General features: G+C 36.5%; 1 protein-coding gene and 2 non-coding genes across 3 annotated transcripts; 2 read left to right on the forward strand and 1 right to left on the reverse strand.

Annotated features, from left to right (window-relative positions):
* Positions 1 to 14,364: 14,364 nt before the first annotated feature.
* On the reverse strand, positions 14,365 to 14,706 carry LOC145076469 (uncharacterized). The gene has a single exon (XM_079022336.1). It carries the CDS (start codon positions 14,704 to 14,706, stop codon positions 14,365 to 14,367), a length of 342 nt encoding a protein of 113 aa, XP_078878462.1.
* Positions 14,707 to 15,687: 981 nt separating this feature from the next.
* On the forward strand, positions 15,688 to 15,758 carry TRNAG-GCC (transfer RNA glycine (anticodon GCC)). The gene has a single exon. It is a non-coding gene; the product is annotated as a tRNA-Gly (tRNA).
* A 1,948-nt stretch (positions 15,759 to 17,706) lies between these two features.
* TRNAG-GCC (transfer RNA glycine (anticodon GCC)) lies at positions 17,707 to 17,777 on the forward strand. The gene has a single exon. It is a non-coding gene; the product is annotated as a tRNA-Gly (tRNA).
* Positions 17,778 to 19,033: the final 1,256 nt, after the last annotated feature.

Raw genomic sequence — 19,033 nt, forward strand, 5'->3', positions numbered from 1 at the left:
CTTCAGCCTGACTGGACCACCTCGCAGGGCCTACAGTCTCTCTGGACCGCTCCCGAGCACTCGGCATGACTGGACCGCCTCGTAGGGCCTACAGCCTATCCGGACCGCTTGCCGGGTATGCTGGCCTACAACACAAAGCAGGACCGCCTCAACCCAACCCCCAACCAAACAAACTTGTGCATATAAATATCATATGCTATCTCATATCATATAACAACCAAACAGATCAAAAAAATCACTAATCATAGCAACATCCTAATAACCGGGATACAGACCTAACCGGTCACTAACATAACATCATCCTATAACCAGGACACCGACCTAACCAGGTCACTAAGCATAAGCATATCGCCATCCTAACTACCATCATGTAATAGATAAACATATCATGCCATAATCCAGATACAAATACAAAAAGGGTCGGGCCTTGGTGCCTTAGACCCTATTGATAAAGTGGGGATCACTCACCTCGCAACTATCGACTCGAAAGATAAGCTCAAATTCTCAGATTGCCGCAAAAAACTTCACCACCTATATTCACCATAAAACAATACTCATAAATTTCCAACTTCCCAAAATGCCACAGAAGTCAGATAGACAAAATCTTGGTCAAAGTCAAAGTCAATGATCAAGGTCAACAATTCATATTGACCCGACTCCTCGAGTGCAGTCTCTAACTCGCCGAGTCCTTCTAGATCTCAAGTAGTCGTGAAAACCCCCCACTGACTTGTCGAGTTTCCTTGTAACTTGTCGAGCCCAAGCGTGTCCAAATTTCAGGGAAAACCCAAGTTGACTTGCCGAGTCACCCTACCGACTCGTCGAGCCCACAAAAATTTTCATCGGACTCTCCGAGTTGACCATGCAACTCGCCGAGTCCCTTCAGTCCATAACCATAAAGATTCTTATTAAGCCATCTTAAGGTTCCATACTGCAGTTCTAGCTCCCCAAGGCATGTTTATCACGTAAAGTTGCAAACTTTGCGTGCATGCTAGGCTCTAAGGTCTTATAATGACAAAACCAAGCTTGTAATGGAGTTTTACACTTGATGAGGGATTCACACTTGGTAAAGCTGAAAGCTTTATGGACCTAGAGACCCAAGAGAGCTCAGATCTGAAGTTGCAACTTTAGATCTTAGCTCATACACAAGAAAAGCTTCCTAATATGCTAGAAAAGCCCTAAACTTCACCCAAATGAGATCTAGAAGGAAATGAGGTCAAGATAACGACTTGATACCTTCAACTGATGCTACTGAGGTAAGTGTGTTTTAAGCTTTAGAAGAGGACTCTTCTCACCAAGAGTCCTCTTCTAAAGCTTAAAACACACAAATGGAGCATACACACAGACGTATTAGGGTTTTGCTGATCTTTCAAGGGACAGTAAGGAGGCTAAAGGAGGCTGATGATCCCTTAAATAGGGTGCAAAACCCCGTAAATTAGGGTTTCATCCTCCAGCTCCTACTCGTCGAGTCCCTTCCTGGACTCGGCGAGTAGGTCACTTAAACACGTGGACCAACCCACTGCTACTCGACGAGTCAGGGCACCCAACTTGTCGAGTAGACCTTGAAATCATGAAAATTTATAACCATAAATTAATACCTGAGAATCGAGGCGTTACAGTAGTCCTTTTCTCAAGAGTGTAGGAACCTGTTACCAGGTTCCACCATTCCTTTGCGCCCAATCGAAAGAGGTTCAAGGTGCACCTGACCATCCAGTCCTATGGACAGGAAAAGGTTAAGAAACAACCATCTACATCTGATAACCATCTCATAGCAATTATTGGGTCCTTGACCCCGTCAAACTCCAAGGGCTTCATGTTGCTGAATTCTTGATACTGGAATGAACCACCTCCCCGGCCTCTCGTAGAAGTGACGACTGCGGTGGCTGCAACAACAGCGGCCTCCACCACAACAACATATCGCTCATCATAAATCTCGATCATCGCGGTCTTGTTAGACGCAAAAACCTCAGGGATGGCACCCTGGATAACAATAGCTACCTCAGTAACGATCAACTCACAAATTTCCTCATATGTCAATCCTGGCCTATACTGGCCACCAACTCCATAACCAGATCCTTTTGTGAACACCATGATGAAAATGAACCAAAGCATATCATAAAATGCCATAATTCATACTATTATAATCATCTCAGGCTAAACCCTCAAGGTTTGTGACTTCCTTGTTATGTATACAGATCCTATGCTTTCAGTAGTATGGGCCTATACTACCTTCCACACTTACCTATATTTGTCTCAATAGATCATCACAAACTACCCTGAAACAAACCCACATATAGGATACTCATATATCCTATTCTTACTCTCTCAATAGTGGCTAAACATTCATCATTTGGCCGCCTGCTCACATACTCACTCATGAAATTTCCACTAACCCTATAGCCGTTCATGCATGCTAATCATATATAACGATGGATCCCACATACATTCATATATTTGATTCTACCTTAAGCCTATAACTAAAAAAGGAACATGAAACAAGGCTAAACCAAACATTTTTAAGTTATAGAATCTTAGTTATGTACGACTATGACACACACACTAAGTAACTACAGTAATGATCTTAATTTCATCTAACATATCAGAAGTCCTTCTAGGCTATTAGGCATCACACATCAAGCAATTCTACCATGAAATTCTTGAAGATCCCTAGCCTATCAGTACCATGTAGTTCTATCATAATCATCATAAACAAATGACAGTGTATGTATCTTGGGGTATACTTTCTTGCTCCAACGATCGTACACATCTCTGTTGGATTAGTTTCTAAGTCCATAACTATTTTTGGTATGTACTTGACTCGATGGTGCATGGTCCTTTTGGGTTGCCTTCATCAAAGCAACTTGATAGGATGAATTATGGAGAGAGAGGATTAATTATGATTTATTAATATATTATGAGAATAATATATTATAGGAGAAATCATATTGTTTAATTAATATTAGTCAATAATTAATTAAGAATTAATTTTGTGGCTAAAAAACATTAATTAAACTTAAGGGACTAGAACTGTCAATTGTATGATAGTTGAATATTGGGCTAATGGACTCCATATTAGAGGGGTGGACGAATTCTATGGGGAAACCCATTAGAAATCGTCCTAGGCCTCAAACGAAGGAGTCCATGGGTTGCTTAGGGCCTAAGCAATCAAATTAGGGTTTCCTTGTTAGATAACCCTAATAGTCTCACTATTTAAGGACCCCTAGGGCACCAAAAACGTGGCCAACTAATTCCTTAGGGTTTCTACACATTTTTGGGTGCCTCATCTCTTATCATTCTTCATCCTCTTGCTCTTGGTGTTTGTGAGCCATTAGAGGAGTGACACTTGTGACTCTAAGCTTTCTAAAGCCATTACAAGGAGGATTTGAGATTGTTATTGCTACATAACAATCAAGGTAAGATCTAAACCCCATTCATATGTTAATATGATTAATTGTATGCTAGATCTAGGGTTTATAGCTTTGGATATTCAATTGCATGTTCATTAGACAAACTAGATCCAAAAGCTATTAGGGTTTGCATGTACACCATAGGAATTATGTTTTTCTCAAAACCCATTAGTGGTATTAGAGCCATGACTGTTTGTTTGATGTATTTGATGCTCTTGTGAATTATCCTTGCTTAAAGATCGAAATTTAGGGTTTCTGGGGGCTGAACTCGCCGAGTCCATGCCTGACTCGACGAGTCAGCTGGTCAAAAAGAGAAAAAATCAGGATTTTGTGCTCTTTTGGCTGTGAGATAGTTACCAAAACGTTTTTTTATTGATATAAATCAGATTTTTATGATATTGGGTGATTATCTTTTCCAAAATTAAAGATAACTTCATATTAGTTAAATAATTATTTCCTTATATGATTAGATTTAATTATTTGAATTATTTGGTGAATTATCTTGCAAGAATTTGGACTAGGTCAAATTAGATAACCACCAATTAGTTGTTAATTGCCTTATTTGAATTTTGTGATCTAGAATATTCTTGATAAAGTTTGGAAAAGTTTCAAATTAATCCCTTTAGGTTTTATAGTTTAAATTTGAACTTAAAAGTTTAGTTTTGAAATTTAAATAAGTTAAACCCTAATGTTTTTGAAATGTTTCAAAACTTGCCCTCAAGTTTTGGAATTTAAAAGTTGATTAAAATTTTAATTTAGAAATGTTAAATTCTAAAACCCTAGTATTGTTTTGAAAAGTTCAAATCACACCCTTATGGTTTTATTAATTAATTAAGGTGTATAATTAACAGAGATTTAATAAACCCATAAAGTTTTGGTTTACATTTAATTAAATTAAAAGTGTAATTTATTAAATTAGAACACCTAGTATTTTAAAAGTGTAAAATACACCCTATACCATATATAACATAAAAAGTCTAGTATTATATATGTATGAGTAAACAGTTAGTCTTACCGTTAGTAGGCCTCATTTATGAAGCTGGTCTATAAGGGGTGTTTAAGGAAATTGCCTATAAAATGGTGATTGAATGAGTATCCACTCTTACCCACCGCACTCTTGACTAGTGGATGATCGTTAGCCGAACGGGTAGGATAGGACATAAACCTTCCATTATAAGTATAATGAAGTACAAAAGTAACTAAATGCTTTTACAAAAATTCCCAATCTTAGTTACTTTAGGCAAAAGTGAATTGATGCAATTTCATGAAATTACACTTTGTGCCCTTGCGAAGACGTTAGTGGAGCGTGTGTGGTTAACCGGCACACTAAATGGTTCTAAGCAAAGGTAGCAAAGGGTGACTCATTGTTTGTCATAGTTCGGTGGAGCGTGTGTGGTTAACCGGCACATCGAATAGGTGACTGTAACATTGGGGGCACCATGTAAGTTTGCATGGTTATTCACATCCTGTTTTGTGATCCTCGGCATCCCAATTACAAATCGAGGGGCATATCGAGATTTAAACATGCCATTGAAAAGTTCAATGAATCTCAAAAGATCTAGGAATTTTCAATAGATTTAAAACTTATTTTTTTTCGTTTTTCATGGTGGAAATTAGTGAATCGTCATTCACTTACCTTCAAATGTTCTGCAATTTGGGTTACAGCATCCCTCTCCCAAGTTGTAGAGTATTGTGTTGGGTCCTAGCCTTAATATCTCATTTTGGTGATTTATTAAGGACTCAATCAATCAACTAACTTGAATTTTTCTCCCGTTTCGTAGATGTCAAAGTATGACAACTATGGTCTTCCCAAATCCCGTGGAACAAACTTTTCACATGAAGATGATATTCCACGATTCAATCGATGAACACGAGATCATGCTTCACTTCCTCAACCTCCTCAAATTATTCTCCTAACCCACAAGTTCGAAGGCTTGAAAAGTTCAAGCTCACTCAAGCCCTTTTGGCAAGTAAACATGGAAAACCTGTGTGTGTACACGTCTAAGAGATAAAGTCACACATTGATAGTTAAGGATGTTGGGTGTCGAGATGTCAGGTAAGTTGGTTGTTGACTGGGTTCTTCGGTCGCTTCCCGAATCATATAGTGAGTTCGTTAGAGAGTACTATATGACGGATCATGACGTGACCCTCATTGATTTGACCTATATGTTTATAGCTGCTGAATCAGCAATGATTTGGTGAGCTGGTCGAGCAAATTTGTCTGGTAAATCAAACTCCCAAACTTCCATGGATATTGAAAATGGTGACATTGGAGATCCAGAAAAGGTAAATTCTGATATAGTTCCTTGTTCCATTCCAAAAGAGTCCACTTTCTTCTATTGCCAAGAGAAGGGGAATTGGAAACGAAGCTGCCCTATTTACCTAAGAGATCTAAGAGATGGGAGAGTCAAAACGTATGGCTCTACTTTAGGTAAAATCCATTAACTAACTCTTTTAAGTTCCTATTCTAGATTCTTGATACATGATGTGATAAGATTACATTTTGATGTTTTGTAGGATCGAAGAAAAGAAAGGAAGCTTAAGGGAAGAAGTGAGCTGAATCTAATCGTGAAGAATTGGATTTCGATCGCATTGCTTGAAGATTAGATTCTTAAGCTACTACTTGGAGTTAGAGTAGATTGCTTAGGAATATGTAACAACATAGTTTTTCAGTTGAATTGCATTGTGAGGACAAATTTTTCCGCAATAAAATAAATTTTGATTTTATATTATTTATTTATCCTTGAAATGGCGTGTATGAAAAATTGATGTTTGTAAGTTTCTATTATTAGCAATAATGGATTTGATTCTTAATTATGTTATTTGTGGAAAGGTCAAGAATTTACCAAATAGGGAAAGTTTCTCATCGCCCAAGTTTTAATTGGACAAAAACTTGGAATCATACAACTTGGTTGCATGATGAATGAGAAATTTCATATTTGGAAATTAGACTAATTCGTTGACAAAGTGTCAAGTGAAGGACTAGGAGATCGAGTACACAAGGTTGTGTGTTGATCAAGTCCACCACAAGAGTAACAAAGATATTCATACTGATTTCCTAAGGTTAAGTAAATATGATTATACTTATGAGATTAAGTGTAATTCTCAGTTGATTGAAAGAGTTTCAATAAATAGCAGAACGAATGAAGAAGAATCAAGTAGGCAGAAAGATAAAAGTTTCTCTATTCTAAGAAAGGAGAGTACTTTTTATTATGTTTTATGATAGGTCTTAATGATTAAGAATGATATCTCAATTGATCCTCTAAGTGAGTCTTAGTGCAATTGTATGTCTGAGAAGAGGAATCAAGACTTGAAGAAATGGTTAAATCAAGAAGTCAGTCATACTTCATTCCAATATCAAGTCTTAGAGTTAAGATTGTGAATTGAGTGACAAGTCTTAAGAAGGTTTATAACATTCATCGAATGTGGAATTTGGAAAAGTTTTTCTTATTCTTGCACATTTGAAATTGGAAAGTTGTGATGTCTTGGATAAGACAAAGACCAACTAGGACCAATTATGTGAAGTGTTTTGTCTTGATAAGAACTACACTAACTCTTGAATATTTGTTTGTCAATAAATGTTTATTGACAAGAGAATTTTATATGTCAACGAGTCAGTGGGAGTCTCAATGGTCTTGAAAGGTTTCAAGAACAAATCAAGAATAAACCTTATCGATCATCACTAACACACGACTTGAGGTTTACAACCTATCGTGTTGACACTATCTTGTTTCTGTGCCGTTCCAATTGAGTTAATTATGCATGTGAGTTCTATGAGTTCTCATTGGAACGCATAAAATGCAAGAACCTTGATCAATGAAAAGTACATTGATAGGAAAGGGTGAGCTGCTTAACTACTTAGAAGACATGGCGGGCACTCGTGTTACCATAAGGCAAGAGGTCAAGATTGAGAAAGTTTGGTCCATATGAGTTTGGATTTGTCGCAAACTTTGGTTTTGACAAATTCGCATGGATAGGAACACATACACCATTAAAATCTAAGTGTCATAAGATTCCCTCCTTCATGAAAATGACTGTGAGGAAATGCTTTCACTAAGAGAGATTTTAAGAAGATAGTGATTGTGAAAATTGTATTCTCGAATTCGATTATGGTAACGATATCCCTTTCCATAATTCGAATTGTGAGATTTGGCAATTAGTCTTAATTATTTAGACACACATATGAGCTATCTAAGGCAAAAGTGTTTTCTGGAATTTCAGTTGTTTTCTAAAACATGTCAAAACTAGTGGGAGCATAAGTGTTATGCTTATATGCTAATAATCATCATGATAGTGGGAGCATAAATTTTGTGCTTGTATGATTATTAAGGCAAGTATTGCAAGTTAGCAATATTAATTATAGAAAATAAGAGTTATACTTTGCAAAGTCATAAGGGTTGAATAGTTGTTTTGCTATAATTAAGGGAGAGAATATTATGCTTCATTTCAAATCTAAAGGCTTAGGTTGTGGAATGTTAATAAATTTAGTCAAGGATACATAGTGTGTTCTTAAATATCGATTATGATTACGGTATCCCTATTCATAGTTCAAATTGTAAGAACATGACACATAAAATATTATGGCAGAAGATTGATAAAGTATCGTATCTTTATGTAAGACATTATGCATCGTGTCCCATACGCTTCGGGTATAGGATCGATTGCAAATGATATAATATTTGACCATTCTAAAATTTTCCAAATGTCTAGCGCATTTAGAGGGAAAAAGGACAAGAATCGGTTTTGACTAAGATAATTAAACAATTATCAAAGGACGATCCAAAGCTCGCTGAGAATTGGTTGCTTGTGAGTAGTTGGAAGTATGATATTGGATGGATCATATCGACATTATTATGAATAGATAATATTTTATTAAAAATGAATTGTCATATGGAAAATATGGAAATGTTTCCATATTGGGAGTTGGATATTGAGAATCTATGTCTAGATTAGAAACTTTTATGCAAGAAGGATGTTTCAAAGGAATGTACTTTGAGTGAGAGACATCATATCTATAGAATTGTTTCTGATAGAGATTGGCCAAGTCTTGATGATTTTGATCTATGACTTTATGAAAGAATCATTGCATAAAATGTTAGAATCTAGCATAAGTAACAAGAATTTGATATTCTTATACTTATGATAAGGATTGGGAGATGTGAAATGAGTATGATTGGAAATGTGTTCATTTGATCTATTTCACAAAGTAAGGACCGTATGTAAACATTGTGTGTATGCTGAGAGCATGGGACAAGTGTAGTAATAATTCAAGTAAGAAGTTGATTACCCGAAACAACAAATAATGAGTAATCAATATGGTGATTAAATAAAATGTTTTATTATACCCAGAGTTTGGAGCCATATGAGATTAGTATTATTCTTGTGTTTCACTTTGCATGTTTTGACTTCCTGAATAATTAAATTGGTTCAGAACAATCAAATTATTCGAATGGGTCACAGTCGTCCATATGTTGGAAGTAGGTATGAATGAAGACTGTCGTGAATTGGTGTGTGGATTGTCTAAAGTGTATTAGACATAAGCAAATGTTTGCTGCAATGTTCGTGAGTGCTTATGAATATGATTTGAGCATTGGATTAAACCCACGCTCACTTGGATCACTTCATGGATTTTATCATGAGTGATTGGTGAGACGATAATATCTTATATTCTTGAAACCAAGATGTGTGAGTTGTATCTTGCGAGTCGGTTACACATTGATAATATGTAATTCACCAGTAACTTGGTGTCATAAAACATATTGTTGTATGTTATTCGGTAAGTGAGTGCAAGCAAGCATTGAATCAAAGTTTATCCGTTACTTTTATCCAAAGTGGGATGAAAGCGATATTTGTGGGCCCCTCGATGATTTAGTGCTGGTACCTAAGCGCTTGGCAAAGCCGGGACTGATTTGATGTGTTCAATTGTAGTTTGTTGTCAATCGTCGTAAACCGGAAATCGGGAAACAACACATAGACAGAGAGAATGATTTAAATCCATGTCTCAGTCTATACGATATCTAGAATGGAGGAATATATGATCCCTTATCTAAAGGACACTCTTCTGATACGATCAGAGTTGACAGTGACTTTTGAAAGCTACGATTGCAGATCAGGATCTGAAGTCATACGCATAATAGTTATTAGACTTATCCAAGTGGGAGACTGTTGGATTAGTGTCTAAGTCCATAACTATTTTTGGTATGTACTTGACCCAATGGTGCATGGTCCTTTTGGGTTGCCTTCACCAAGCAACTTGCTATGATGAATTATAGAGAGAGAGGATTAATTATGATTTATTAATATAATATGAGAATAATATATTAAAGGAGAAATCATATTGTTTAATTAATATTAGTCAATAATTAGTTAAGAATTAATTTTGTGGCTAAAAGACATTAATTAAACTTAAGGGACTAGAACTGTCAATTATATGATAGTTGAATATTGGGTTAATGGACTCCATATTAGAGGGGTGGACGAATTCTATGGGGAAACCCATTAGAAATCGTCTTAGGCCTCAAAGGAGGGAGTCCATGGGTTGCTTAGGGCCTAAGCCATCAAATTAGGGTTTCCTTGTTAGATAACCCTAATAGCCTCACTATTTAAGGACCCCTAGGGCACCAAAAACGTGGCCAACTAATTCCTTAGGGTTTCTACACGTTTTTGGGTGCCTCCTCTCTTATCATTCTTCATCCTCTTGCTCTTGGTGTTTGTGAGCCATTAGAGGAGTGACACTTGTGACTCTAAGCTTTCTAAAGCCATTACAAGGAGGATTTGAGATTGTTATTTCTACATAACAATCAAGGTAAGATCTAAACCCCATTCATATGTTAATATGATTAATTTTATGCTAGATCTAGGGTTTATAGCTTTGGATATTCAATTGCATGTTCATTAGACAAACTAGATCCAAAAGCTATTAGGGTTTGCATGTACACCATAGGAATGATGTTTTACTCAAAACCCATCAATATCATCCTTCCTTGGTTACTTCTGAAACAATTTTGAAAACTTTTACAGATCCTTAGTTTGATTCTGGATTCACACGAATGCTCATCCAATTCTCTTAACCAAGGCTCTAATACCAACTTGTAACATCCCAAAAATCAAGGTAAAATTTTTCATTTTTAAATTCCAACCAAAGACTATAATTGTTTTACAAACATAGTTCCTAAAAGTAATAATAACTAATTAGAGTATCCCAAAATCAAATATCATAAAAATCAGAAAGGATGTGCACAATCACACCTTTGCTTTCCCCCGACGTCTGAAGTACCTGAAACATAAAACTTAAATGATCAGCCAAGGCTTAGTGAGTTACCCCAAAGTACCACACACAACCAATATAGATAAGAACATGCCTAAATGAGCCTTCAGCCTGACTGGACCAACTCACCAGGCCTACAACCTATCTGGACCACTCTTCGGGCCTTCAGTCTGACTGGACTGTCTCTCAGGCCTTTAGTATATCGGACCGCCTTGGGTATCTTGGTCTTCAACACAAAGCAGGACCACCTTAACCCAACAAACCATAACATGTTGACATACACAATATCAATCAATAACCAACAAATACATGTAATCATATAGATCTACTAATCTAAAGCATACTCAATGAACACATGTAATCATATAAATTTACCAAACTATCATATAACCACCATCACATCAGTCCAATAAATCATGATACATAATTAAGTGGGCCGACATTGTTGCCTTTGATCCATAAGTATAGTGAACAAAACTAACCTCATAGTCTGATATGATAGCAGAAAGAATGCTTCTCCAAATGCCAACTCTACTGATAAGCTATACCAAACAAGGACCTAGTCTCAAACTTCTGCTCAAAATACCCAAAATGCCCTTAGGTCAAACTTAGTCAAAGTCAATGTTCAAATTCAAAAGTCAACCTACAGCTGACCGCTATGTCGTGGCCATAAATTACAAAACAGACGGACCTTAGCCTAGTCGCCACGTTGTGACAGTCCAAGCCACGCCGTGGTCACTGTTCCCCGAACAACTTAATGGAATAAATCGATTTCTTCGACCCTAAGGGCTCCAAAGCCCAGATTTGGTCCATTAAGACCCTACAATGAGTAAAGATGTCCATTCTAAGTCCAAAAAGAGCAAATCTCACCATCACTTAAACAATAATCTCTAAATCCCTAAAGTCCTTTTGTAACAGCCCGAAATCTCAGGTATTATTAAATTATGTTTTGGGGTGATTTAAGAGGGGACTCGGCGATTTGGAGCCTAGACTCGCCGAGTAGGATCGCAGACTTGGTCGCGGGATCGCGACTGGACTCGACGAGTCCATATATGGACTCGGCGAGTCGACGCTGTTTAGCGAAAACCCTAACCGTTCAGGTTTGGGACGTATAAAGGAGACTTATTGGCCGTCATTATTCATTTTAGCCTTCTGAGAAGAACCCTAAATCGATTGGGTGCAGCTGGAGCAAGGATCATAAGCCATTATTGATTATAGAAGAGTGATTGTGCAAGGAAGAGAAGAGATTGGCTAAAGGAGCAGCAAGGGGGTCACATTCTGAGGATTGGGGACACAGAGAATACATCATCCAGGTAAGAATTCGTGTATGCTTTGCTATATTGATGTATTCATGGATTTAGGGTTTATGGAACCCTTGTGTGATTATATTGACTATTACCCTAGTTCCCTAAACGAGTGTAACCCTGTATTGAGACCCTTGGAGGTCCAGAATGTCCCATGTCTATGCATTTCGGGAATTGATGAAGGTTTTGGATTGGAATCCTTATGCCTTAGGTCAAAATGTAAATTATGAATCACATGGTGTATCATGAGCACTGAAATGAGGACTTCACGTGGTAGATCATCCTAGGAAGGCCAGACCTAGGAATGGTCGAAGTAGTTCTGACCTTAGGATGCAGTTTGAGCGGTTGCATGGCATGGACTCGCCGAGTTCGATGAGCAGACTCGGCGAGTAGCTTGAAGATTTACTGGGACTCGTCGAGTTGTTCTTCAGACTCGGCGAGTTGAGTCGGGGTGGCCCCGCGATTCTTCCAGGAGTAACTCGTCGGGTCAAGGAGGATACTCGACGAGTAGATAGGGAATCCCGGAGGGTTGGAGGACGTCTAGACTCGCCGAGTCGCCATGGTACTCGCCGAGTCCGGTCGAGTTGACCGTTGACCAGAGTTGACCTAAGTTTGACTTCTTAGGGATAGTCACACTTAGAAGATATATGTGTTAATGAGATATGTGATGTTATAGGAAGGTTGTAGCTCGTCGGATTGTGCACGAGTGATTTCAGGATTTGCTAGCTTTCAGCATTCACGAGGTGAGTCTTCTCACTATACTGTACCCGGAAGGGTTTGACTGTGTGACTGGAAGGTCAGATACGATATGTGATATGTATGCTATATGTGGTAAGATATTTGTTATATGTGCTATGTATGTTATGTGGGCCGGAAGGCAAAATGTTATGGGCCGGAAGGCGTGGTGTTGATGACCGGAAGGTCAGGGCCTGGAAAGGCGTATGTGCGTAAGTTGTATATTGGGGAACTCACTAAGCATTTATGCTTACAGTTGTTATGTATGTGTTTCAGGTACTAGCGAGGACCGTGGGAAGGCGCCGGCGTGATCGATACACACTGAAGAATGCTTTATGATCTTGGGATTTTGAATATTTGTATTTGACAGAATACTTAAACTATTTATGCTTTGTTTTGAATGGAAATAATTATATTTAAAAAAAAAATGAAAAATTTGTTTGAAAATTTGCGTTGTTACACCTTTCATCTAAAACTCAGTTTTAGTCCCAAATAACATTCTAAGTCATAAAGTTTCCCAATTTATGACTTTGCATGGCTATAAAGTACCCAAATCTTAAACCCTAACATTTCCCAATGTTCTAAGCTACATAATACATGCATGGAGGAAAGAGAAGGGTCAAGATCCCATTTTTATAACTCTAAACATCCTAAAAATGTCCAAAAGGGAAACTCATGTGGTCTAGAGTAGTCAAAACTCACATAGACCAAGAATATGGGACTAAAAGCACATAACTTCTAAAACTAGCAAGATCTAGAGAGATAATCATCATGTTCAGAACTTTATACCTTCTGGGGGTTGTTTAATAAGTGTAAAACTCAGATCTACAAAGATTGGAGCTCCTTTCTTGCTTCCCAATGGCTTCCTTCTTTCAAAAGTGGACACCAAACACCAAAATGAGCTAAAGACACCATAAATAGAGATTATGGTTTGTAAGGGACAAAGTGGACAATGAAGGTTGATGAGGAAAAAGTTTGTGGGAGTTTATGATGCTTAAATAGGGCTCAAACTCTACAAATTAGGGTTTTCACCAACAACGGCTGCCACGCCGTGGTGGTCTATTAAAAGCCAACGATCCATAAAATATTGCACCATAGTGAGACTCCACCACGTCGTAGCCACCCATAATAACATTTGACATTTGAAAATTAAATTCATACATGGAAAGGGTGTTACATGTGCACTAGTGATCATCATTCTTTTTCTTGTTTGGAGTCTACGAGTTACCTTTTCCATGAGGTTTAGAGGTTGTTTTTCCAGAGGTTTGATAGGCAGAAGCCTCGCTACCATAATAACTAGCCATTCCAACAATTCTCTGTTATTCATCTTGGTTGACTAAGTGATATGTAATACCAATAGTTGTTAAGTGGTTAGAGCTAATAATTTGTGTTTTAACAACATTGTACTCATTAGGAAGTCATATAGTCCTTCATTTTCTCGAATTTTCGTGAACTCCTTGCGAATATCGCACTTGCAACCCTTAACAACTATAGGAGAGTGTAGGACTAATGGATTGAATTTCATTCCACACACTCCTAAGTTTCGTGTAATATGCAGATATGGTCATGTCTCCCTATTGTATGGTGGTAACGGTTCTTCTCAGTTCATATGCTCGGGGTGCATTTTCTTTCCAAATCGTTGTTAGGAGCTTTGTCATATATCACGGACCGTAACAACATACTTAACACTGCTCTTGATATCTTTCTCCATTGAAATCACCAACCACCCTCGTACCATCACATTACATTTTTTCCAATTCATTAAATCGACATAGTTTTCTCCCGCCATAGGAGTGGTGCCATTAATGAAACCGATCTTGTTTTTAACGAACAATGTGTTGGTCATCTCATTCTGCCAATCATTGTAGTTATCGTCATGGAGTAAGCTTTCTCCAACAAAATGTTGGCCAAGATGATCAGCGAATGTAAGAAAGTAAGGAGACGAGATATCAATGGTCGTCTTTATTGAAGACGAACCAACATCAGCTCCGGTCATGGTTTAGATAATTTTGGCTAGGGTATCAGGTTAGCTCTCTAATACCATGTAAATTTTGATAGAAAGAAACCAAGAAACCAATTTTGTATTTCTTAAAAATCAAAAAACTGATTACATTTGTTTATATACTAAACTAGAAAGAAGGATAAGGAATTCGTAATTAAAAAAAAAAAAGATATGTATATCTCTAAAGACTATCGTAATTAGGGGTGTCAATTTATGACACGACACGACAAAAATACATGACACGAAACGAAATTGGGACGAAATCAAAATTCGAATTCGTTTTCGTGTCATCTTCGTGTCAAGTTTAAAAAAACACGACGTCGTGTCGTGTCGTGTTTACAAATCCACACGAAATTGACACGATTGACCATGTGTTTGTCGTTTTTACCGTGTTATATATGATTAATATGAATTAAATAAAATAATAGTTATGTAATATTATATTTGTCGTGTGGTGTTCGTGTCAAGTTTAAAAGAACACGACGTCGTGTCGTGTCGTGTTCGTGTTTACAAATCCATACGAAATTGACACGATTGACCATGTGTTTGTCGTTTTTATCGTATTATATATGATTAATATGAATTAAATAAAATAATAGTTATGTAATATTATCTTTGTTGTGTCGTGTCGTGTTGTGGTTTTTTAATTGGTTCGTTTTCGTGTAAATGAAAAAAAACACGACATCGTGTCGTGTTTGTGTTACAAAAAACATTTTCGTGTCGTGTCGTGTCAGACAAAAACATGACACGACGGCCCGATTTGACAGGCCTAATCGTAATACACAGTATTTTATCTATGCAGCTTCGATGAAAAACTAAAAAGAGGTTGTTAATGTAGTTTGCTTGGTTTTAAAAGGAAGAAAACATTGCTGTGGTTTTGTGTTATTTTTGCTTTCATATCAAAGATCAAATGGAAAAAACTAACCTTTTTCTAAAAATGAATCACACTTGACGATTGATAGATAAAACACAATAGCACCAGTGGTCTAGTGGTAGAATAGTACCCTGCCACGGTACAGACCCGGGTTCGATTCCCGGCTGGTGCAATTTCAAGAGCTGTGATGTTTCAAGCCTTTCTGGTGGAGGGGTCCATCAGTCTTTGCTGATCTTTAATTGAAGACATTATAGGCCTTTCTGAGCTCTTTGTTTTTCTTTTTTTGGGTTGACATATTTGGTTCTTATGAAACATGCTTCTTTGGGCACAAAGATGAACTTATTACACACATTTAATGCCAAAAAGAACCCTTGTGACCAGCTTCCTGAAATTGTTATCTATTGATCACATTTTACTGCAACCATGAGGTATGAAGCATGACATGTTCTTTGGATACATGCAAAGAACTAGGAAAGAATATTATCTTATAAATCTACGCCTTTTAAAACCCGATGCATCAGTTTGGGGTGCGCTTAACTTGTTATAATTAATATTATTCATGGTCAAATAAACTGTACATAGGCATGTTGGATTATCCAATTGTTTCTGTTTTGGCATCCATAAGTGGCGAATTGGTAATTTCTGTAAATATGGTTGTTTTGGGTGATAGATTTCACAGATGACGATGAAAGACACAAGAGCACCATTGGTATAGCGGTGGAATAGTATCCTGCCACTGTATAGACCCGTGTTCGATTCTCGTCTGGTCCATTTTCAAGAGCTATGATGTTTCATGCCTCTCTGGTGGAGGGTCCATCAGTCTTGTCCGATCTCAAAGTGAAGACTTTTATAGGCCTTTCTGAGCTCTTTAATTTTTATCTTCTAGTCTTTTTGCTGGGAATAGAACATAAATTACTATATAAAGTTGAAGTTATTATTACACTCCTTTAATACCAAAAAGATCAGTTAATTTTTTCCTTCTTATGGTTAGGTAATAGGTATCCTAACCGATGTCATAAATTTAAGGTTGGTGTATGTTCTTGTGGTGATAATTGGTAATTTCTGTATGAACTATGCTTATTGTACCTGATTTACATTTCACACCGAAGATCATAAACAGTACTTATCACTTAGAGTTTTAAAGATTGTGAACCTGTTGTGATTAAATTTATTTTGTAGTATCGGGCATTTACCTGGTTGTTTTCTTTGTTCAAAGTATATGTATAGTTTTATTATTTCCTTTTATTTTTATGTTTAGTGTAGGTGCCACTGTATTGTTTCATCTCTCATTATTAGTTTAAGCTTGCCGCTTGACATCCTATTATGATCAATTAAAATGTGTATGGGCATGTTGGATTCTTTAATTTTTCTTTTGTGTGTCTGATTTAAATTGTCGACAAATGAACAATCTTTTTTTATTTGGCATCCAGAAGGGAGAAATGGGTATTAGTCTATCTCTATTTAGTCTTGAAAATAAAGTGTCTATTCAATAGCACTTTACCTATACAACATTTGATGGAAAAAAGAGTAGGCCCTCGATCGGTGCTAAGTTGCATTCTCGCTTACAATTTAAAATTGAATTGATGGTAATTTAACAAAAAAAAAAAGATATGTATATCTCTAAAGACTATCCTAATACTATTAGGATTCAAATTCCAACATTCTCAGGTAAAGGCTAATGACAATCATAATGGAATAACATTGCAGAATCCGTGGATTAGGTTGCATGATGAAACACATTCAAGTGAGCTTTTAGCCATTCAACTTGCATTTTGGGTGAAAAACTGAAAATTGGTCTTAGTCTAAACCTATTAAAGTCATGGCTAATTCCTTTTCTTGAAAATTCAACTTATTCCACACATTGCAACACTTTGTTTATCTATACAACACTTTCTTTTCTTTAGACATATGTCATTTATTTATACAGTATTTTATCTATGCAACTTTGATGAAAAACTAAAAACAGGTCGTTAATGTAGTTTGCTTGCTTTTAAAAGAAAGGAAACATTGCTGTGGATTTGTGTTGTTTTTGCCTTCATATCAAAGAACAAATGGAAAAAAAAAACTAACCTTTTTCTAAAAACGAATCACAGTAGACGGATGATATGAATAACGCAAAAGCACCAGTGGTCTAGTGGTAGAATAGTACCCTGCCACGGTACAGACCCGGGTTCGATTCCCGGCTGGTGCATTTTTCTTGAGCTGAAAAGATATTGAAGATCATTAGTAGTACTTGACTACTTGTTACTTAAAGTTGATATCATAAGGTGTAAAACATGAAAGATTGGTTGTAAAGATTGTGAGCTTGTTATGATTAATTTTATTTATGGTAAAATAAATTGTACATGGGCATGTTGGATTATCCAATTCTTTCGTTTTTGTCTCTGGTCGAATAAACAATTAAATTCTATTTGGCATCCATAAGTGGCGAATTGGTAATTTCTGTAAATATGGTTGTGAACGAAGTCCAACACCGACCTCTATATTAAAGACCAAATTTGTGTTAACCAATAGCAAGTCATCATTGCCTCTATTTGTACTTTTATAATAGTTAGTGGGATTAATATACTTATAAAGAATATATTATGTTAAGATTAAAATATTAAAATATGTTTTTAGTGTAGGTTTTACTGTGTTGGTAATTTACTTACATGATTAATATACTTATAAAGAATATATTATGTTAAGATTAAAATATTAAAATATGTTTTTAGTGTAGGTTTTACTGTGTTGGTAATTTACGCATTGTAAGGGGTGTTTGGATAGGAAAAAAAAGAGATGCTTATTGTTTATTCCCACAATAAGCTAATTTGAGTGTTTGGATAAAATGCAGCTTATTAGGCTAAATAAGCTAATTTTAATAAGCATTCCTCCCCATGCTTATTGCTTATTGCTTATTCCCACCACAAATAAGCTATAAGCAATAAATAAGCTAAAAATCTAATCCAAACACCCCCTAAGTTTTCAATCTAGATTCAGATCACTGGATAAAAGACTTCTGAAAACCAAAAATAATGCAAAAATAGTGATAAATGATCGAGTAATGGGAGAATCAACACCTACAAAAGAAATCAGATAACCATTTGAAACGATTCATTAAAAACATATTTTTTTAGTGTGAAATTAGAGTTAGCAATTCGAGCATTTCATGTCTGCACTCCAAAAGTGTGGACAATCAATTTGGGAATTTTGAGAACTAAGAATGGAAATTGTTGACTTGGTAGAAAGTTAAGGGTTACCGATTCATGGAAAAATCTATTTGTGACCAAACTACCCCTGCACTCAAATATGGCATAAACGGTTTTGTTTTGTATGTTTGTAACCAAACTCTCCCTAGCAACAGCTTTAGGGTCTTTTTCTTTTTCTTCTTTTTAATTGAAAAAAGCTAACTGTGACCAAATTACCCCTACACTCAAATATGGTATATGTCAATTACATCATCTGCAA

Source organism: Lactuca serriola, chromosome 9 (genome assembly GCF_051521515.1).
Source record: "Lactuca serriola cultivar US96UC23 chromosome 9, Lser_US96UC23_V15, whole genome shotgun sequence".
Taxonomy (NCBI): domain Eukaryota; kingdom Viridiplantae; phylum Streptophyta; class Magnoliopsida; order Asterales; family Asteraceae; genus Lactuca; species Lactuca serriola.

Excerpts from the sequence above, each read along its gene's own strand:
- LOC145076469 (XM_079022336.1), bottom strand. The coding sequence starts at position 14,706 with ATGACCGGAGCTGATGTTGGTTCGTCTTCAATAAAGACGACCATTGAT.